The sequence below is a fragment of the Thamnophis sirtalis genome, unplaced genomic scaffold, assembly GCF_051295495.1.
Source record: "Thamnophis sirtalis isolate CommonGarterSnake01/CBP01778 unplaced genomic scaffold, rThaSir2_p1.2 scaffold_4, whole genome shotgun sequence".
Classification (NCBI taxonomy): Eukaryota; Metazoa; Chordata; class Lepidosauria; order Squamata; family Natricidae; genus Thamnophis; species Thamnophis sirtalis.
The window spans coordinates 50,742,473-50,765,140 of NW_028261384.1; the positions used below are offsets into that span (position 1 = coordinate 50,742,473).

At 37.5% G+C, this 22,668-nt stretch overlaps 1 protein-coding gene across 1 annotated transcript in view; it reads right to left on the reverse strand.

Annotated features, from left to right (window-relative positions):
• The window catches only part of GADL1 (GAD like acidic amino acid decarboxylase 1), a 146,696-nt gene that overhangs the window by 119,013 nt on the left and 5,015 nt on the right, over nt 1–22,668 (reverse strand). The window contains exons 2-3 of the mRNA XM_087712897.1: nt 1,739–1,911; nt 974–1,100 (exon numbers count right to left, since the gene is read on the reverse strand). Of these exons, the coding sequence (XP_087569023.1) occupies nt 974–1,100; nt 1,739–1,911 (300 nt within the window). The remainder of the gene's footprint in view (nt 1–973; nt 1,101–1,738; nt 1,912–22,668) is intronic.

Genomic DNA, 22,668 nt, shown 5'->3' on the forward strand with positions numbered 1-22,668 from the left:
CACATATATTTAGATGCTCTGGGATATATTTGTTGTTTCTATAAACTGTCTAGAATTGTGTAAAATGAACAGGTTGAAAACAATTTCAAATAAAACAAATCATAGGTAGACACTAAACTCAATTTAAGAAACTAATAAAAATGCACTCACATAGCTATTCAACAGAGCTTGAAGATAAACAGTAAAATGTTTAGTTGCAAATGCCACTGTATGTTCCAAATTATCTTTTTCAATTACCATAGACAATTCATTCCTCTCCCAGGGAGACATTCACACTTTGTCACAACCATGCCCTGAATTTCACACTATGTTTTAAAAGTTCACTTTTAATAATCTAATTTTATTTATTAACTTTGCTATTCATTTACGAATTTATTTTATTTTTATTAATTTTCAACATGTTTTGGGTCACCATGATCACCAACCACTATTTTTTTCAGAGGAACTCATCACAGTAGGACTGCCATTCATGCAATGAATAATTCTTTATATTATTGTAATAGGTGCAGAGATTGAAAATCCATCAGCAATTACCATGAAGGTAGAATAATTTTAGACCAGATCAGTGGTCCATTTCAGATGTAAACTCCAAGTTTCATAAGTATTTATGGAAATAGGAAAGAGTATTTAGATTTTATTTTATCCTTCTTTCTCTCTCAGCACAAAAACTTCAACATGAAGATTTTATTGTTACATCTGAAATAAAATTCTGATTTAACAGTCTCCAGGATGTTAAATCAGAATTGTAAGAAAAGGAATGGTAGATATTAATAAAGGTCCACATCATATAAATTAAATGATGAAAATACATCTGAAGCAGCTTTTTATGTAGACGTACCATTTCTTTTCATTCCAACATCTGCATTTGACTAGAAAAGCCAAATTACTACATTTTTCTAAATAAATAAAAGCAAGAGCAGTCTTGCATTGCAATTAGAAGGACAAAAAACAATTGTAAATATGAGATTCATACAGGTTTTGACGCTGAATTGTATAACATCCTGGCATAACTGCAAGAGTTTGGGATGATTCTCTCCTGTGTCTTTCAATTCCAGGTCAAGAAGAGTTCTCAGTTTCTCAGGAGATTGCCATTCACAGACCTGCATAAAGTCATTGCAAAGAAAGGTTGATGATGAGAGAATTTAAAAGTTATTCAGGCTGTGTCCTAAATAATTTGTAAAATCTTCTGGTAAATTCAATTTTTTTTTTTAAAAAAAAATCTGGTTTAGTTGTTTAAGTAATCTAGAATTTCAATATATCTGAGAAACTTTTTTTATAGTTTTTACAAAATGTTTTAGATTTACAAATAATTTAAGCACAAACATAGAAGATTACAAACAACAATATTTGAATTTTAAGTTCCTCTACTACTAAATCCAAGAAATTAAGAGGTAAAGACATGATATGGAAAACATTTCTAGTTATTAAAAATTCAGTACATTTAATTATGAGTATTATATCAAAATGTTTCTACATTTATCAGTAGCAATGTACTTTGACATAAAAACAAATGTATTAATATGATTGCTGAGTTAATAATTTGCTTTTTTAAATTTAGACCAGTTTTTCTCATCCTGAGCAACTTTAAAAAGTTTGGACTTCAACTCTGGCTGGCGAATTCTGGGACTTGAAGTCCAGATCTCTTAAAGTTGCTCAGGGTGAGAAATATGATTTAGATAATTAATCTCAATTATATCATGTACTTAGAAGACATTGCTCCAATTTCATCAATTTTTACCTTTTCAGTTGCATCAGATGCTTTCTTTACCACTTCTTCCATTATTATCTTACTGACCTCTTCCACAAATTTCTCGCCTGATTTTGAGTCTGCTGCTGGGCCATTTAAAACAACCCCATCAATTAAGATTGCATTTTTCCTCTGTGATTCTTCCTGCTGGTTATTCATTTCAGCTGATGAAGATAAAACAAAAGGAACACATAATTATGTATCCTGCTTGTTTCCAATTGTTTTTTTCCAAGCAATATGTTCATGTAGAATAGATATGCTCTAGGTACCCTCAACTGAACATGGTAATCTTGCGGGACTGAGGAAAATGCTTCCTCTACTATAAAGTAATCCTCAACTTACAACTGTTCATTTAGTGACTATTCAAAGTTACAACAACACTGGCATTGAGTCTTCATTAATTAGCCCTTGAGCCTTATCAAAGTGCAAAGTTCCAGAAGCATATCATAACTAACATTTGATAAAAGCAATATAAAATTGAATTTGATAAAATATAATTTAAAATGGAATTGGAATAAAATACAACAACACTGAAAAAAGTGACATGACTGATTTTCACATTTGTGACTGTTACGGCATCCCCTGGTCAAATGATCAAAATTCAGATGCTTGGCAACTGATCCATATTTATGATGATTGCAGTATCCCAGAGCCACATTATCACTTTTGTAACCTTCTGACAAGCTAAGTCAACAGGAAAGCCAGATTCACTTAACAAATATATTACTAATTTAACAACTGCAATGGTTCACTTAACAACTGTAGCAAGGAAGATCGTAAAATGGAGAAAATTCACTCAACAACTTATTTAGCAACAGAAATTTTGGGCTCAATTGTTTCATAAGTGAAGGACTACCTGTAGAAGAGCTTCCCTCCAAGAGATACAGATAATCCTTATCTTCCTGACCTTTTCGTGAGGTCAGAGAGTAGTATCTCTATAGAGCTGCTATAATGTTCTTTTGACTGTTATGACTGTTTTCTTGTCTGGGCTATTATGTTATATTTTGATATGTTTTTGACTGTTTTAGCTGTACATATTGTATGCTGTTAAGTACCCAGAATGTTTTGGAGTGGTCTGCTATGAAAAAGCTAAAGTGCTCTAGAACTTTAGAATTTAAACAGACAAGTACCTGCCACATAATACTTCAGACTTAACTTTCTGTTGACAAGAAAGACAAAAAAGTCTAGATAGTGGACACCACGGAATAGAAAACTGGAGAAAATCACAAAATACAGAAGACCTGAAAATAGAAATAGGACAACTATGACAAAGGAAAGCAAAGAGAGATGTTCCCTGAAGATGGGCTCAATAAAGAATCCAAAAGTTCAGAAGACTCTGGTTCCAATAACCGGCCCAGATTGGATCCTGCAACGTTATCCTGGGACATATATATTCGCCTTCATTCTTGAAAGAAAGCAAAGATAGTACTGATAGTAAGAGGCTCCTTGGGTGCAATTCTAAAATAATCTGGAACAACATTTGAACATTATCAACATTGACAAAATCGCCACCAGCCAATTGCAAAGGCAGCTTTACTTGGAACAACTTACATTCTGTGATTTCACACATCTGCCTGTCCTAGGTTTTTAGAAAGGACTCAAGGTAGACAAAAATGCTAAATCCAGTCCAAACATCTGGCTATATGACCAATCATAGCAATATATATAAAATTTTAAAAAGTAACGATATAATTATGAATACATACAGATCTAGAGAAGAGTTGAAGGACCTAAAGAAGTTCAAAAGAAAAGTGATGCAAAACTCTCTCCAATAACAAATTGGAGTCTTACCATAGAAAAAAAAAACTTGTAATGATTTCATTTATTTCGCAGCTGAACTGGAAATAAATAACTTTGGCTCTCAGAGAATATAAGTATAATTCACAGTTTTTGCACTATAACATGACAACCTACACAACCGTTTAAAACCTGGTCCCCACCCTCTGAACACTGTGTAAATTTATATGTACATAAACTGGAAGCATAGAATAGATCATCTATTTCCAAATTACTAGACTCCACTACCACTTTTTGGTGACCTTCATTTATTAGATCATCGAGTTTAATTACTTCCTCTTAGAAGTAGAGTAAGCTTTTCATCTAATAAAAGAAAAGCAACATAAAAATTATTTGACATCACAAAAAGAAATAAAAAAGATGAAATTAAGTCATTACCTGAAACTCTAAGATTTGATAATGAGAGGTAACTAGTTCAACAATTCTAGAAACACAAGAAAAAAAGGGGGTACTATTAAAAGGATTATTATTAAATCTCCCATCTAGGAAATGAGATGGCAGAAAATCAAAATGTGTTGTAGAAAACATGTTCCTATACTTGGGTATAGTTAAAATATGATGGTAACACATTAAGATTCAGGCTCTATATTTCCAAATTTTGGGGTAAACAACTACCAACTATTTTTTATTTTAAATTACATTTTTATACTTTCTCTGAACAGCTAGAAGGGGAAAACCTATATGAAAATTGGAAATTAGAAAGACAAACAATGTTGCAATCAGTAACTTAAGGAACCTCATTCATTGAGAAAAGTGGAAAAGAATACCTGTTGACAGGCTAGAGGCAATACATACAGTAACAGCACAAAATCAATTACACATGCCTGAAAGGATTAGGACCAAGGGAGTCGATAATTAAGACCCATCAAGACCCTTTGCCAAAGAATTTAAACCAGTCAAGTAAAAAAAGCACACAAAGCAAATTTCAAAATTACAAAATACTGTAAACTGTATAAAAAATCTTTGCACTCATCAAGCTAGTTTGTCAGCTGTCCCAGTACTGCATGCTGTTATTGATTTTACTCATCAATAAACTTTCTTTCTTATGCTGCTTCCACTTTGTCCCAAAGGTGATTTTTTTTCAGGAGGCAATTGGACTGTTTTTTTTTTCTTTGAAGACGTTTCACTTCTCATCAAGAAGCTTCTTCAGCTCTGACAGGATAGTGGGGAATGAAAGGATTTATACTCTTTGCAGATAGTTGGTCATTTGCATCCTTTTAGAGGGTTGTTGAAGCACTTGGTGGTTTATCTGTGTCCTCAGGTCACCTGTAGTCTGCAATTTTTTTCTCTGGAAATCCATTTCTACTACCACACCACTATCCTGTCAGAGCTGAAGAAGCTTTTTGGATGAGAAGCGAAACGTCTTTAAAGAAAAAAACAAGAAAGTCCAGTTGCCTCCTGAAAAAGCATTTTTGGGACAACCATGACTTGCATGTATGAGAATCTCTACAGACTTTCAGCTTCCATTTTATTTCTAGCTTGGAACTAGACCTGATTTTTCTTTCAGCAGAAGCAAATTATATCAAGTATTTCCAGGAAAAGGTAGAATACTAATTATGATGGTAAAGCCAAGAATTTGTTATTCTGTTTGTCAAACTGCTTGATTAGCATTGTTCAGGATTCTATTGAAAAACAAAGCACATATCTCTAGTGGAATTATTTGCTGAGACTCATCATAATATGATAGCAGAGAGGGTAGAAATAACGTATGAGTCAGTTGATCTTCTAGCAATCACAAAATTCTCCCACACTGAAAATTAACAATGTATGTATGCAAATTCAACAGTATTCTAAATCAGTTCTACTGCATAGAAAATAAATGGACTCTAAATCAGTTCTACTGCATAGAAAATAAACTACCTTTAGCCATATTACAGAGACAAAAGGCACTTATCAAAATGCACTTCAAACTTTTACTGATTATATTATTAAACAATATAATAGCACAAAATAATAACACTAATAAATAAATTGGGAAGAAAGCACAAAGGCAAACCAGATTTGTTTTTCTTTTCATTTTTTGTTTTGGAACAAAATATGAATCTCTGCTATTTAAAGTGAAAATCATAAAGGAAAACCTATTATTTTAATTCCACACAGTTATCCAAATTAGGATATAAATGCAATCTCATGAAAAAACATCAGAAAATGTTAGCAGGCTTGTAACCAGAATGACATTCATCTTATACATAAGTAGAACATCAATACATTTAAAAATCTTTGTCCTTCATTATTTTTTCTAACAACCAAAAGAAATAGACAATAAATATAAAATACAAAACATTATTTTAATGACATAAAATATTGCCATTATATAGTGCATTCTATTAATCAGTAAAGCATTCTGCCTTAGTTCATCTCTGCAGATTTTCATATGAAAATCACTTACACTGATTTTATGCCATCATGATTCTTTACATGCACACAACTGAAACAATTATCACTCTAGAGATCGAAGTATTTTACTGTACTTGCCAATCCACTAAAGAAAACTTTTGATTGCAGTGCAATATTTGAAATTATCCTAGCACAGCAGAGGCAGTAGTATCTGTAGGTTCAGTAGTTTTCAAAAATATTTCTCACTAGTATCTGAAGTGATAGTCTTTTTGCATATTTCACTCACATTTATTTATTTCCATGGATTTAAAGAATGTCTCTCTATGCCTCTGAGCACATTACATTACAAAAGGCAGAAAATAAAGTAACAGATGATGTCCTTTTATTAACAGATGATCCACAAAGAGAAAAGCCATACAAAGCAGTATAAAATATTAGAGACGTTCACCTAATCCAGCCTTGGGAAAGCTGTGACTTTTCAATGACTTTTAGAAAAATTCTGAAAAAGTTACCAAGAGTTTTAAAGCAACCTAGTTATTAATATTTTACATACTCCCAGCAAATTTTTAGGAATGAGGTGTTACACCTGAAAATTTGAGAATGGTTCTTGAAGGTCAAAAAGATTGCAGATGACAAACCACTATGCTGGCGCCCCTGCCTTAGGCCTTGGCTGATGCCAGACTCTAAAGCTGGCTGAACATATGTCCAAGAGGAACTCACCTCTCTTGGGTCAGTCAGGTCTCGCTAATGCATACCAGGTTGCCTCCATAAATAAGGAAGGAAAATGTTCTTGACTGACCTGGTGTTCAGCAGCAGCAGCCAAAGGCCAGGGCCTTTGAGGGTCCACTGCCCAGCACATTTTGTTAATATACTATGGTTAGCATCTTATCTCTTTTAAATAATAAACTTTTCTTTTTAGTGTTTAGTACTAAAACGTAAACATTTTTTTACAAACGTAATTTAATGAACTTATTTTATCTTTTTTTTTTGTTCATAATTTCCTTGGTACTTTATAAATTTAGACTTGTAACAAATATAGGTCCAATAACTGTAATCCATTTTTCTCCTATAAACAAATGTGGTTTAATAACTTGCAAACACGTTACCTACAAGCACATTTTATTCATAGTAAACGAGTTTGATGTGCTTCAGAGGGAATAATTTAGAATATTCCAATGATGCCAATGGGATGAACATTAATGGCAAAAGCGGGGGCTGCCTTAGCATTTTTAAGGCAGGAAGAATGATGTCAAGAGGGCAAAGTTACATCACATTTGAGATCTGAAAAGGGCGTTGGTTCTTACCTAAGATGCTTATGTACATATAATCCGGCCATCAACATGAATATTCCTGCTGAGGTTTCTAATGTAGAGGTCAGTCACATAAGTCAATCACATGAACAGCATAATCAATTAAGGACAAAAACGGCCCCTTTTTGAACCAGTTATGTGCAGGGAGGGACTGGATGCTGTCTTCAGATTTTTGAAATTCAGACATGCGTTTCAAATAAATCTTGAGAGCCCTCCTTACGTCCAAAGTGTGCCACTTGTGTTCCAATGGGTGAACCGGATGGGGGCAGAAATTTGGCAAAATGAGCTCCTGAGCTCGATGGAAACAGGAACACACCTTGGGAACGAAGGAAGGGTCCACACGGTCTTGATGGGAAATGCATAAGTCCTCCCTGGCTGAAAGTGCCTGCAATTCTGAAATCCTCCAAGCGGAGGTAATGGCCACCAGGAAAGAGACCTTTAAGGTCAGGAACCAGAGAGGAACATCCCTCAGACGTTCAAATGGAGCCCTAGTCAAAGCTTCGAGGACCTTAGGTAAATCCCAGGAGGGATATCTGTGCACTGCAGGAGGCTTGAGTTTGGATGCCCCCTTAAGGAAACGGCGCACCATAGGCAGTTGAGACAATGAAGGAGAACCACCACATGTCAAAACAGATGAGATAGCCACCATCTGTCTCCGGATGGTGTTGGGGGCTAACCCTTTATCCAAGCCATCCTGCAGAAACTCAAGGATGTGAGGGATTGTGGCCTTAGTAGGTTCTAATGTCTTACCGAAACACCAGGATCAGAAAAATCTCCAGGTGGCATTGTATATTCTGTTGGTGGATGGTATGACCCTGGAGGAGAAATTGTCCCCCCTTAGCACGCTCTGCTCAAGCGCCAGGCAGTCAACTGAAACCATTGAGGGTCCAGGTGTTCCAGTGACCCCTGGCTGAGGGAGATCCTATCCCGAGGGATCCTCAAGGGTCTGTCCAAGAGTGTTCACAGGTCAGCAAACCAAGGCCTGTGTGGCCAGTGGGGGGTGACCAACACGACTTCAGCCTTCTCCGCAATGATCTTCTGGATTACTCTGGGAAGAAGAGGCAATGGGGGAAAGGCGTATGTATAGAAGGCCGTGTGGCCAGCTGCATCACAAGGCGTCCACCCCCTCCGATCATTGTGCTGGAACCGAGCGAAGAACCGCGGGAGCTGGGTGTTGTTAGGAGTGGCGAATAGATCTATCACTGGCATGCCGAATCTGTTCACAATATCCTGGAAAATCGAGGGGTGCAGGTGCCATTTGGCATTGTTCCGAACTTCACGACTGAGCCAATCTGCCTGCACATTCGCCACTCCTGAAATATACTCCGAGGTGAGAGAGAGCAAGTTCCTCTCGGCCCAAAGTCCCAATTTCATGGCTTCGTTCATGAGGGAGCGTGATTTGGTACCCCCCTGGTGGTTTATGTGTACCTTGGCAGACACATTGTCCGTTAACACAAGCACATATTTGCCCGCCACCGATGGAAGGAAATGGCGGAGAGCCAGGTGAACTGCCCTCAACTCCAGCCAGTTGATATGGTAGGTGCAGTCCACCTGGTCCCACTGGCCTTGTGTTACCTGGGCCTGAAGGTGAGCCCCCCAGCCGAAAAGGCTGGCATCTGTCATGACAGTCAAAGAGTCCTGGTCTTTGAAAAGTCAGCCCTTGATGATGGCCTGAGATCTCCACCACCTGAGGGAACAGGAGACCTCTGCCAGGATGCCCACCTTGGCCAAGGAACAGCTTAAGAGTCTCCTCTGAAAAGGCAAGAGGAACCATTGGAGGTCTCTTGAATGCAAACGCGCCGACAGAACAATCCCAATGGCCAACACCATGGTCCCTAGCAATTTAGAGAGGGAAGCCAAGGAACACCTGCGTGCCCTGGACATCTGAACTGCCAAGGCTCTGAGAGAGTCCTGTCGATCGTGGGACAAGAAAACCCTGCATTCGGCTGTGTCGATCAACGCCCCCAAATACACCAACCTGGTGGATGGATGGAAGTAGCTCTTGGGTACATTGATCGAGAACCCATGATCCTGAAAGGCCTGAATGGTGGTTGCTTGCCTAGGTGATGACAACTGAATAAGAATGTGAATAAGAATGTCATCAAGGTAGGCCTGTATTCTAATAGGCACCTCCCATAGTGCCGCTAGCACCTTTGAAAATACCCGAGGTGCCGAGGACAGTCCAAAGGGAAGGGCAGTATAGTGGAAATGCTGCCCCAGATAAGAAAAACAGAGAAACTGTCTATGGAGGGGCAAAACCGGAATATGGAGGTAGGCCTCCGTTAAGTCAATTGAAGTTAAAAAAATCACCATATCTGATGGAACCCAAAATGGTATGCAAAGAATGCATCTTGAAACGTTTATAACAAATGAACTTGTTTAATTTTTTTAAGATCAAGGATGGCTCTCCACTCACACACACACCCCCGAGACCTTAGGAATGACAAAGAAGATTCAATAAAACCCAAGCCTGCATACGTCCGCCGGTACCAGCTGTATTGCCCATATGTCGAGATGTTGGACCGCCTCCTGCATGAGACATCTGCGAGCTGGGTTGGATGAGACTGGGCAGGTCCTGAAGAGTCTAGGGGGGTTGGAGATGAACTTAAGGGCAAGCCCTTCTCTAACAGTTGATCTAACCCAAAAGTTGGAGGTGATTGTATCCCACACATCAGCAAAGAAAGCTAACTTACCCCCAATGGGATAACTGGCCCCCAAGGGGCTAGGTTCGGTGGTAATAACATCCCCCTCCTCCCGAAAGAGATGCCTGGAGGACTTTCCCCGCTGATAGCGGACAGGTTGGGCTCTCTGCCTGGAAGAGTAACCTCCCTGCTGCCTATATCCCTGGTTCCCATAGTCCGCCCCCCGAAAGGAAGAACCATGGTCCTGGTTCCAAAAGGATGAACCAAAGTCTTGCCCTCAAAATAAGGAGCCTGACGATTGAAGCCCTTCTTGGGTGCAGTAGGGAGGACCTTCCTCTTCTCCTTATTCTCCACCAGACAGGGATCCCAGGCATCCCCAAAGAGAGAATTGCCTTTGAATGGAGCAGAAGCCAATCACCACTTGTAGCACACATCAGCCTGCCACTGCCGAAGCCCCAAGAGCTTGCGAGACGCCACCGAGGAAGCCATGGCCCTAGCTGCAAATCTGGCAGATGACAGGGTGGCATCTGAAGCAAATTGCACAGCTGCCACTAGCTTTGCAGTGTCCTGGTGTGCACGTATATCCACGATGGGGATACGCTGTTGCAGATCCTGAAGCCAAAGAAGACAGGGTCGGGTGAAAAAGGTTGTGGTAGAGGCCAGGACCGCCCAAGCAGCTGCCTGGTATCTCTTTGCAGTGTGAGGTCCACCTTCTTTTCTTCTGGCTTCAGGACGTCCTCTGGAGCCCTTGGCATATGGGCTGGCATATAAAGAGCGATTACTGGAGCATCTATAGTAGGAATAGACAGAAACTGCACCAATTCATTAGCAACGTTGAAAACTTTTAATCTAAGGTGGAGGGGTTTGGCCCAGATGTGGGAGCTGCCCATTGATGCTGAATTAAATCCACAAATATCTTTGACATTGGCACTGTTTCAGCTGGGAGATGCTGCTCAGAATACAAGGATTCAGCGCAAACAGTTGCTGGTTGAGGGATGGAAGCCGCTGATTGGGACCCAATTTTTGAGGCTACTTTGGCTTTGTATAGCAAGGATTGGAAAAGAGCCGGAGGGAAGAGGTCTGAGAAGGCTTTTTGCTCTGGCTTCCTGCCCTCATCCTCAGATAGCTCAGCTTCCTTGAGCTCACCCTCCTCTGATTCAGAGGAATCATCCTGATCAGATACCACCTGCCCTGCAGGGGGCACCACTGGAGGAGCCGGTGGTGTTGCTACAGGGGCAGTAGCCTGTCATTGTGCCAGGGCATCCCATTGTTGCAACCCTGCTGTGATGCCCTGTGATGTGGCACTGGCAATAATATCTTGGAAGTTAGGCAAATACATAGCATGTGCCTAGTCCAGAATTGCTGTGCTGGAGGTGGATGGGAGCGCATCCATTCTCTGGACAGTTGGGGGAAGCATGTCATCCCTGACAGGCAGAGGGGCATGAGGCTCTTGAGCAGGCCCCCAGATATTTGAGACATCAATAGGAAAGAGGGGATTAAGAGGAGCCTCCCTATTCTGCCTGCCTCCTGGGGAAAGCAGCAATGATAATTGGCCTTGAGCTGGAGGTGGCTGATCGGATAGCTAGGTGGAAGAAGCCTTTTTACTGGCCGCTCTCTTATAAATTCATTCTAGCTCTCTCTCCTTTTGCTTTTCATAGCACGAACTGGGCATATATGACTTTTTTATTTTTTTGCTTTAACTGCGGTTCGCACAGTTTTCTTGCTAGCCTTGCCCGATTCCCTGCCGTCAGCTGTGGAGGGCTGGGGGAGGAATGAGGCACTGAGGCCCCTTCAGGTGACTGAATTACTTGTGCCTCCCCAGGAAACTCTGGCGCCATCATGGAAGTTTCAGCATTAAGAGCGGCCGCCATGCTCACCACTGACAGGAACCTCTCAAAATGATTGGAATTTTTGTGATTTTCTTCCCTTTAACTTTCCCTCTGGGTCGCTCTGCGGCAGCGTGTATTTTGATTGTAATAGTCATGGAGCTGCTGTGGTTCGTCACTCAACTGTCTGACAGGAGCAGCAGAGCGTGTTACCGGCAGAGAGCCGAGGGAGTAATTAACACCTCTGATGGGATGAAAGAGCAGTTAGAAACTTGAAGCCAAAGGCAAAGCAAGCGGTGTCGATTTTGAGGCGAGGGAAGCCGTTTGCAGCTGTTACAGTCACTCCAGCCCTAGCGACAGCCTATGCGCCCTGACAGGGCTTAGAGGCTCAGACTCCTTCCCAAATCACTGTCCCTGCGAGGGACTTCTAATAATGGGGTCACTGTCTTGCACAATTCTTGGCAACTTGACAAACTTATTAAATTAACAATCCAACGATTTTAAGACAGGAGAAAGACGATGATGTAGCTGTCCTCATCGAGGGACTGAGTCAAAAAGCTGGGTTGCCTAGCAACAGAGGCGAGGCTTAACAACTTTACCGGACTCAGTCCTCGCAATGAGTGGATGAAGGTTAACCCAGCCTGGATGCTGCCTCCACCACCATAGAGAACAAGATTTTTCTCTTTTTAGTAAAAAGAAAATATATTTTTTTAAAAAATTGTGGTTTGCTTATTTAAAGGAGAAAATTACAATTTTCATAGGTTGCCATCAGAAAATGTCAGAAAACTATACTATTGACATCTGTGGCAGCTTTGGTTGATGAGAATTCTGGGAGGCATGAAAACAAGGGTATCAGCTGAAAAAAATCTGAATAACAATGCAGTTTATGAATTTGTATGCAAGGTTATATTCCTTTTTTATGACAGCATCAAGAACAGTAGTCAACCCACTTAAAAAAAACCTGAGGTAGCAGAGATGTAATGGTTGTCAACTTTCTAGAAACAAATCTGGTTTAAATATCAGTATGGAAATGCTGCCAAAGTCGTATAGCCAGTAAATCACTCCGTTGAAAAAGTATGGCCAGTATTGAAAGTAAGTCATAGTATTTACTCATGCAGAATAAAGGGAGCTGCTGATTGTAGAATAAACAGACTACTCATATCTTTTGGAATCTTGCTTCCAAAATATGTTCAATCCCAAATGTAAGAATAAAATCAACAAAAGCAAAGCTTGTCTCCTTTACTTGTTTTGCCAACCATGAAAAAACTTAGAAGCCTTTTTTTTAATCTACTGTTTGTTAATATGTCTAAATATTGTGGGATAGGGTGAGGATAAAATGTGGCTAAATACGTTTAACAAAACTTGCTGATTACTTAATCAAATTATAATTTTTAAATTATTTACAGTATGCTTTCAGTTATAAAAAAAACTTACTGTACTTTCAGAAATAACTGTTCCAGATCGTCTTAAGACAATGCACATTCACAGTATATTAAACAATGGTTTAATTTTATATTAAAAATAAGCAGTGTCTGAGTTTATTGTATCTTAAAAAGCAGATTTTGAATAATAGCCTGAACTGAAAAAGACTCAGTAATCAAGGACTCAAGGCCATTTATCTTTTTATTATTAAAATGGGAATTATGGAATTAAAGAATGTAATAAAAATGAAAGGAATAGCTACATTTGTATGCAGTATAATTCTCCCCAAAACAGCAATTCCCTACTAAGGATCCATAAAATCTCACTCATATATCTGGCCTTCAGATGCATTTTATTTTCTTAGTTATCTCTTTCTACCCTTCCTGTTTTTGGAACAAGAATGATATATTTTGAATTGCAGTTTTTGGTACCTTAGTGTCTAGTTTAATTCAAAGCTCATAATTATTTTATTTCTTTTCAAATAAAGAATTTTCTCCAATAAATAATATTAAGGAGAAAAGGGGAATTAGAATGTATGCTATTTATAAAACAAAAATAACATACCATACTTTGAAGATAAACCGTTCAAGCAGATTATTTCCTACTACAATACTCTTTTATTAAACCAGAGCTGAAACTACTCCACTTTCATTTTATTCATTACCCACTGTTAATCACAATTTCTTTGGCCAAACCAACAGCTTTTCCTTGCAGCCGTGCCCCCTTTTCTTTCTGATAAGCACAAGAAACTTAATTAATCAGAAAAAAACAATGATTTAGACTTCAACCCCATTAAAATAGGAAATCATTATCTGTTATTGCATGAATGTGTTCAGTACCAAAGGAGACATAGAAGGTTCTCTAATAGGAATGGGAACCTACCTACCATCTACCACCCACCATAAGAGACAGCTTCACAATCCCTAACATAGTCCATGTGAGCCTCAGATGATGGGATTAGAAGTTCAAAACACACAGAAGGCATCAAATATCTGGTTCCCTCTGCCATTTATTGTCCCATTAGGCTCTGAGACTAAAAGGAGTTGCTTTACAATGTACTGCAGGAGAGGACTTTTCTTTACTACTAGATTTAAATGATATCTACCCATTATTGAATTGGTAGAAAACTATACTAGCATAAAATTTACTGTCCCCACTGACAGTTAATATCCTCTACAGTTCTAAGCCATAAGTAGACAACTGATTTTTCTCCTGTGCAACAGATGACAAAGCGTAACAGATTTAACATATTGTTGGAATTATTCTTGGCTATTGCTGGCGGGGGGGGGGGAATGAGACACGTTGCTTTAGTACCATCAAAAAAACTTAAATCACTCCAGACAAATGAAAGTATGTGCCATGGTTAGGGAAAAGGCAGAAGGGGGGGGGGAGGAAGAGAGAGAGGCTACCTGAGCAAAGGAAGTCTTAATTCCAAATTTATTCAATATTATTTGTCTTCGTAGAGTTTTAATTGCGCTATGCAGGAGTCCTAGAATTTAGCCTTTTCAGTACCTATTTTTAAATTTTATATGAATGCCAGTGATTATCTTATCTACACTTTGAGTGTAATGTGTCTTGAGCACTGTGGGGAAAAGATATGTAAAGGATTACATTGTAAAGTACTTTGCCTCTGCCTCTGCATAATTACTTTTAGTGCTGAGTACAACTAGAAGCCAAACAATTTGAAAATGGCAAATAAAGGCAACAGAGCCAAACCAAGCTTTTTAAAAATAATAATAATAATAAACATTTAAATTATTGAATAGACATCTTTTTTGCTATTTATTTTCTATCAAATAAAAACAAAACTTGGCTTTCTATTCCTCTTTTGTTTTATTGCAATCTTTTGTCACACTTTTGTATTAAGATAATGCCACTGCTTGGAGGACCCAATTTGCCACTCTTGTCCAAATTTCATTATGGATTGAATTAATTATAATTATTATCTGATTCTATTCCACACAGCTGGATTGAGAAATAATTAGACACTTTTGGAATTAGCAGCAACATCCAGAAATTCCTGAAGACTTCCATGAAGCTATGGCAAACTAAGTTAATGGCCTATGGAGAAGAACTTGGTGAAGTTGAAATCAAGCAAGGAATCTTCCAAGGAGACTCATTATCATCTCTGTTATTTTTATTTTCAATGGCACCATTAACAAGCATTTTGAACAACACAAACTGTTCCTATAAATTGACTAAACAAGAGTTGAAATTCTCCCATTTAGTCTACATGGATTATTTAAAACTGTTTGGAAAAAGAAAATCTGATTTGAGCTCACTACTAAAAAGTACTGAGGAGTGTCAGTATTCCGAGTAACACCCCTAACGAAAACAACTCCAAGACTTGAGTTTCCTCAAAGCTACCCTTTTTTTCAGAATATAAGATGCATCTTTTTCCCTCAAAAAAGAGGCTGAAAATCTGGATGCGTCTTGCACACTGAATACAGCATTTTTTGCTTTCCTAACCACACACCCTTCACCAAAATGACCAGGCATATCCTTTAGGAGGCTTTCAGAGTGCTCCTGGGGGCTGGGGAGGGCAGAAATGAGTGAAAAACGGGCCTGTTTTTGCTAAATTTTGCCCCCCTGGCTCCCAGGAGCACTCTATAAGCCACCAAAAGGCTATTCATGCCCTTTTTTGAAGAAAAAAAAACGGGTGCATTTTCATGAAAAATGGGACATTTTGGGGAGGCCTGCAAAGTCCAAAAACTTTTTTTATTTGCCTCTTCAAAATCTTGATGAGTCTTATACTCCGGTGCGTCTTATACTCTGACAAATATGGTATATTTTATTAGAGATGTCATATTGGCACATCTGGAAAATCCGAGCTTCCAGGTTTTCCCCACCCAGTTGAAAGCTCAAGACCTGCCCCACACCCACATGTCCATAACTCAGTGTCTAATTAGACACTGTCCCAATGGGAGATGTCTTCCAGTCACTCCCATGCAGGTGCAGGGACAAGTTGTCCTTGATTCTCTGGGAAAGGAATGTTGTTATGGCTATACATCCACCAGGCTCCATACAATTTCCCCACCAAGTTTCCAACTTTTAATTATGACAGATCTGAAGGCCCAATTCAAAACAAGGAAGTTAACAGAGACATTGAGATGGCATTTGGCATTGACAAATGTACCATCGCTGTTAAGGCAGGAAAAAATGTTGAAGATGATAGATTATAACTTAACAATGAAGAATTGATAAAAGCAATAATACCAGAAGAAGGATACAAGTACTTAGGAATCTTGGAAGCCTCTGACCTGTTGCACTAATTAAATCAAGAAAGCTACTTCAACAATATACATAAAGCGAGTATGGAAAACTTTGAGATCAAAGCTAAGTGGAGGAAATATCATAAAGGCAATTAACACCTGGGCAGTGACTGTAATAGGAAACTCATTTGGAATAATTGATTGCACTCAGCTAGAACTTGACAACTTGGTTCGAAAGACAAGAAAACTAATGACAATGAACCATGCTTTGCACCCAGAAAGTAATATTGATCGATTGTACTTGTCTAGATCTCAGAGTAGCAGAGACCTCTTACAAGTGAAACAAACTGTGAAACAAGAAAAACATAGCTTAAATGACTACATAAAAAAGTGTAAGAGCTTCTGCCGAAAGAAGTGAATCTCTTGAAGACAGCTAGATTGAAAGCTGAATATAAAAAAGAAACAACTGAGCATCGAATTTCTATCTGAAAAAGAAGCCTATGCAAGGTCAATACCTGAAAGACATTGAAGCTAACATGGAGATGGTTGAGATCAAGGGTGTTGAAGAAAGAAACTGAAGGCTTCATTTTGGCTGCCCAAGAACAAATCCTGCAGACCAATTCCATGAAAATTCAACATGTTAGTAACAACAGCAAATACCACTTATGCAATGAGAAAGATGAAACAGTGGAACATCTTATCAGTGGCTGCAGCAAAATCTCATAAACTGAGTATCTACAATGTCATGATTGAGTTACCAAAAGGATTTACTGAAAACTTTGCCAGAAGTTTGGGTTCGAATGCAGGAAAAATTACTGGGAGAACTAAATTGACAAAGTTGTTAACAAGATCTTATGGGATTTTCAAATCTAAACAAACAAACATCTGGCCCATAACACGCCTAACATAACTATTGTGGAAAAGAAAAAAAAGTCTGGTTCATTGATATTGCAATACCAGGTGATGCACGAATTGAAGAGAAACACGTAGGACAAATAACAAAATATCACAGAGGAGGGGGGAGGGGAAGAAGAGGAGGAAGAAAAAGAAGAGGGGGGTAGAAGGGGAAGCAGAAGGATAGAAGGGAGAGGAGGGAAGAAGGAGAAGGAGGAGGAGGAGGAGGAGGAGGAGGAGGAGGAGGAGGAGGAGGAGGAGGAGGAGGGGGAGGAGGAGAAACAACAGCAGCTTTGCTCCACAGCACTGCCACCCCTATACCTGGCTAGCCTGGCTATCATGCTAAATAAGTGGAAAAATACAGCTCAGTAATTTAGCACCCTCTTTTGTAATTCTAGTAAATTAAACTTTCTAAAAATTCTTAGAGGGTAGGTGCTCTTTCCACACTTTCCAAGGAAGATAGACCTTTAGTATAAAAGATACTACAAAGAAAAACTGGACTCATCACCACTTCCAAGCAAATAATCTGACACTTGCTTTTTCTGTTTTCAAAAATAAACTTGTTTCCAGCAATTGCCTGTGCCCTGTGCTCTTTCAAACCAGACTCAGAAATGAGCCTAATTTTTCTATTAACACTATACCATTTAGAAGCCCTCAAGATTATTCTCCATGTTATTAATTGTTAGATATTAATTATTTTAAATATTTTTAAACAATTCTTTAAATTACTTTTTAGTTTTTGGTTGGTCTCCTTCTTGTGTTTGCTCTTAAGACAATAAATACATTTTAATTTGATGATGACATTTGAAGACACTTTAATCTGGGAAATGGTCTTGATATGCAAATGATCTCTTAAAATTAAATAACGGGTTGCATCCCTTCTAATTTAATTCTGAAGTAATTTGAAGCTGTGGTGACGCGGTGATTAGATTCAGCTTGCTGCCAGGAGTTTGATCCTCACCAGTTCAAAGTTGGTTCAGCTTTCCAAGGTTGGTAAAATAAGGACCCAGATTGTAGGGGGCAATATGCTGACTCTGTAAACTGCTTAGACAGTGCTATAAAGCACTGTAAAGCAGTATATAAGTCTAAGTGCTATTCATATTGCTATTGCTATTGGAAGAGTCCCCACCCTAAAATTACTTTGACCAATACATTAATCTAATGGCAATTTTAGAAGTTAAATTGACACAATTGTTTAATGATACATAGGGTATTAATTTGTCCATATTAAACCCCATTTTGTTAACCAATACTATATCCTTGGGGAAATCAAAGGATATATTACTTTTATCTTGAAAAAGATCCTTGATATCTTCATGATATTGTGATATCATGATATGTCTTCATATCAAGTGATATTAATAAAAACATATTTCATTTTTATTTTATTATTTATCATCTTTATGTTTCAGTGTTGCTTCTGTTTACTATGTAGATTTAATATCAACTTTCTTATGGATTATATGGTTCATTAGTTGGAATTTTATGAGACCAGAAAATCCCATACTAACATAGATAAATTAAAAAACATTTCAGAAGAAGAAATGGCAAATCATTTCTGAACTGTTGGCCCAGAAGTACATGTACACTTTAAAAGATTGAGCTTTTTATAGGATGAAAATAGAGATGAGTTTAAAAAACATCTAATAAATTTTTGTTTGTTTGCTAAATTTATTTGCAGCCTATCTTACCCTGGGACTACTCTAGGCAACATACACAAATATTGAGAACTATTGTATGATGTGCATTATTTGGTCAATTTAATGTAGCCTTGCTAAGAAAAATCAAATTAATAACCTAATCTACAGTTGCATTCATAGTAAGGAAAATTATGAACTTTTTTTTAAATCCATCTGCTAAAAGATCTCTGGCCTGGATTAAATCTGTCATAGTAAAAATAATTTTAGGCATTTTTGGAATATATAATTGAGCTTTGAAAACAAAAAAAAAAACCTGATTCTCTATTAAGTGTTAGCATACCTAGTTCAAATCACTAAATTTAAAATAAAACATCCTTCAGACTTTTGGAAACACTTTCATAAAAAGATTTTGTAAGCATCTCATTAATTTTACTGGCGCTTGAGCAATTGCAATTCTCAGTAGATGATGCAGCAATTACACTATTTTGTTTTACATGGAACTCAAGGTGGAATTAAAGAGCTAGTTTATAAAACATTTTTGGCAAGACCAAAAAACAACCCATCTGCACAATAAACCAACAGGCTTAGATAAATAGTTTTTAACTACAGGTTGTCCTGGACTTACAATTGTAGTTTGGACCAGACTTTATTTATCTAAGTAAACAGCCAAGTTATTATCTATTCCCTTATAGTAGTATTGAAAGGGAGTTCCAAATCTGTGACAAATAAAATTCCAAGTCCTATTTTTAAATCTTTCATGATCTGATGTACCACTACAAGCTGATAATTACATTTTAGTTTACATATGTTAAATTGTGCATTACTATTGTTTGATTAGTAAATATTCTTCCCCTAAATTAAAAATAAAAGAGGGAAATGTTCTACTACTCATTTTTATATATATTAAGACTTATGATTTCTATCAGAATAAAAGAAAAAGAATAAAAAAAATAACAGAATTGGAAGGGACCTTGGAGGTCTTCTAGTCCAACTCCCTACTTAGGCAGGAAATCCTATACCACTTCAGACAAATATATCATATTGATTATATATAATATTTATAGTATTTACTTTTTAAAGAAGAGCAGACTATGATGGCTAAAATTATTTCATGCAATTCTGTTCTACAAATTGATTTAAAAGGACAACAATCATTTTTCATCTTGGTATTTTTTTTATTACCCACTTGCAAACTAAAATGAAAATATTAAGGATCAAATTCATAGATTCATAAAATTAGTTTAATTTGTATGCTAAGATAGCTGTAAACTTGGTTTCCATGGCAATTTATTACAAATTATAGCACACTGCTATTTAAAAATACTGTTGGGAGGCTGCCAATTAGGTTTAATGTTATTTTGAAAAATATTAGTAAAAGTACACATTTTAGTCATTTTAATAGCGCTCAATTTCAATATTTTTATTTAAGATTACACATTCCTTTTAAGAAGATAATATAGCATTAATACATTTACCGTATTTATCGGCGTATAACACGCACCGGCGTATAACACGCATTCCCCATTTTAACACAAAAATTTGAGTAAAAATTTTTTTCATTAAAAATAAATGACTCGGAAGCTCGGAACTTAATGTTGGATTAAAATTTATAACATTAGAACATGAATTATAACATTAACTCCTCTTAAAAGGCAAATATGAAATGAAAAAACACCTCTTTGAGCAAAAAAACTTAATCAGAATCACTGCTTTTTGGAAAACCAAAAAGTTTTCGGAGGGTCCTGAGGAGCAGCCTTTAAAACAGCAGCGCGGGCGGCTGCGGACTCACAGCTGATTGGGAGAATGCCGGCGCGTACACTTGGGACCAGAGAGCAGGCGGGCGGGAAGGTAAGCACCCGCAATGATGGAGAAAAAATACAGGCAGCGGGCGGCTCTCTGGCCGCTGCGAGCCGCTGCTGCTAGGATGGGGTTAAATCAGGCAGCGGGCGGCTCTCCAGCCGCCGCTTGTTCAATGATGGGGTTAAAGCGAACAGCAGGTGGCTGGAGAGCTGCCGCCACTGCTGCAAGGTAGGGGTTATATCAGGCAGGGTAGCTGGAGAGCCGCCGACGCTGCCATGAAATGGATGCTGCACTTCTATGAGTATCATGGGCGCCGGTGAATCAGCTGGAGCAGGCAGTTTGGGACCCGGCGTATAACACGCAGTATCGGCGTATAACACGCAGGCAGGGTTTAAGCTTGCAATTTTAGTTTTAAAACTGCGTGTTATACGCCGATAAATACGGTATTTCATTCAAAGTAAAGTGCCCTCATGATATTATGGGCACAGCTGACCATTTTTCTTAACAATTTTTCTCTACAATCTAACATGTTTCTTGACTGTCTCTCATTCAAATACAAACTTGATTTGAATTTACTTTTCTTGTGAGGTTTGTCAAGCCATGGTAGGTACTAATTTTAGTCAAGCATTTCTCTCAAAATATATCTCCAACATATTTAGCTTTTATTTTAACAATGTATTAAAATGTATTTTTATTGTTTTTCCTTAGCTTTCTTAGAAATTATGTAATAAAGATATACACAAATCTCAAATTTAATTCAGCCCTCTGTAGAAGTTCAAATATATATGCATGTGTGCATACACACAAACATACCCACCCACATGCATACCCATCACATTTCCTTAAGCAAAGTTTTGCAAAGTACAGAAAGGGTATAAGAAATAGTTATTCAAAGAAAGACATTATTTAATAAAATGGAATAAAATAAAGTATAGCTAAATAATAATGTCTCTCCATTTTGTTATATTGTTTAAAGTACCCTTGCTTTTAGTTTATCCACACACTGTTTTTTTGGTTTTGTTGGTTTTTTGTTTTTGTTTTGGTTCTTGGACCTCATTTTAATGTTGTTTTAAGTAACAAATATTTAATCCAATAAGAACTCCATCAAATGTTTTTCTACTTAATCTCCCTATAGAATATAATGTACAGTACAGTACATTCATTTTTCTTATTATTTTTTTCTGCAAAAGAATAATGACAACATTTTTCTAATTATCAGGCCTTGGTATACATAAAACAAATATCTATTCCCTAAGTAAATCAACACTATATTTTAACATTCCTCCTGCTGTACCACCTATACTTGCAGGGTACCATCTTTCATTATTCTGGTAGTATTTATGACTTCCTTGTCATCTTTTTTCCTTGGGAGGGTAACATTTATAACATCTGTTCTGATTCTACTTTGATGTGTTGCTGTCGTTGCCATGCATACCATTCTCAAAAATATTAATTCCAGCATTCTCTCACTTCAGTTTCATAGCAAATTATATCACTGTATTTATTTCTAATTCTATTCACTCTGCTGCAGGCTCTTATTTAGTCCGCTTCACCCATTTTCAACATTCAGAACATTTTTAAAAATTCCCAACAAAATCACTATTTTCTTTCTTTTAATAGGAATCATGCTTTGACCATTTTGATTAATTCTTTGCAAAAAAATCTATATCTAATATACAATATCTTTCTCTTAACTTTTAACTATATTCTTTTACTTGTATTTTTTTATCCACACTCTTATTGCCTAATTCCACTAAGCATTTTTTTCATTTTTCCCATTAATGTGTAATCTTAGTCATGAAATGGCATACTGTGATATATTATTATACTATTCAAAGCAGCTTCCATATACTTTTCCTTATGCCCATGTCCCCTTCATTCTACCAAAGTATCAACTCGCAAAGCACCCAAATCTACTTTTTATCCTTTTTCATATAGGATTTGCATGTTCTATAGTCATTCTAGGTTTTTTTTTTTACTTACTTTCTTTTCTTACATGTCTTTTTTTTTTCAAAGATATGTTCTTGATGCTATCTCCTGT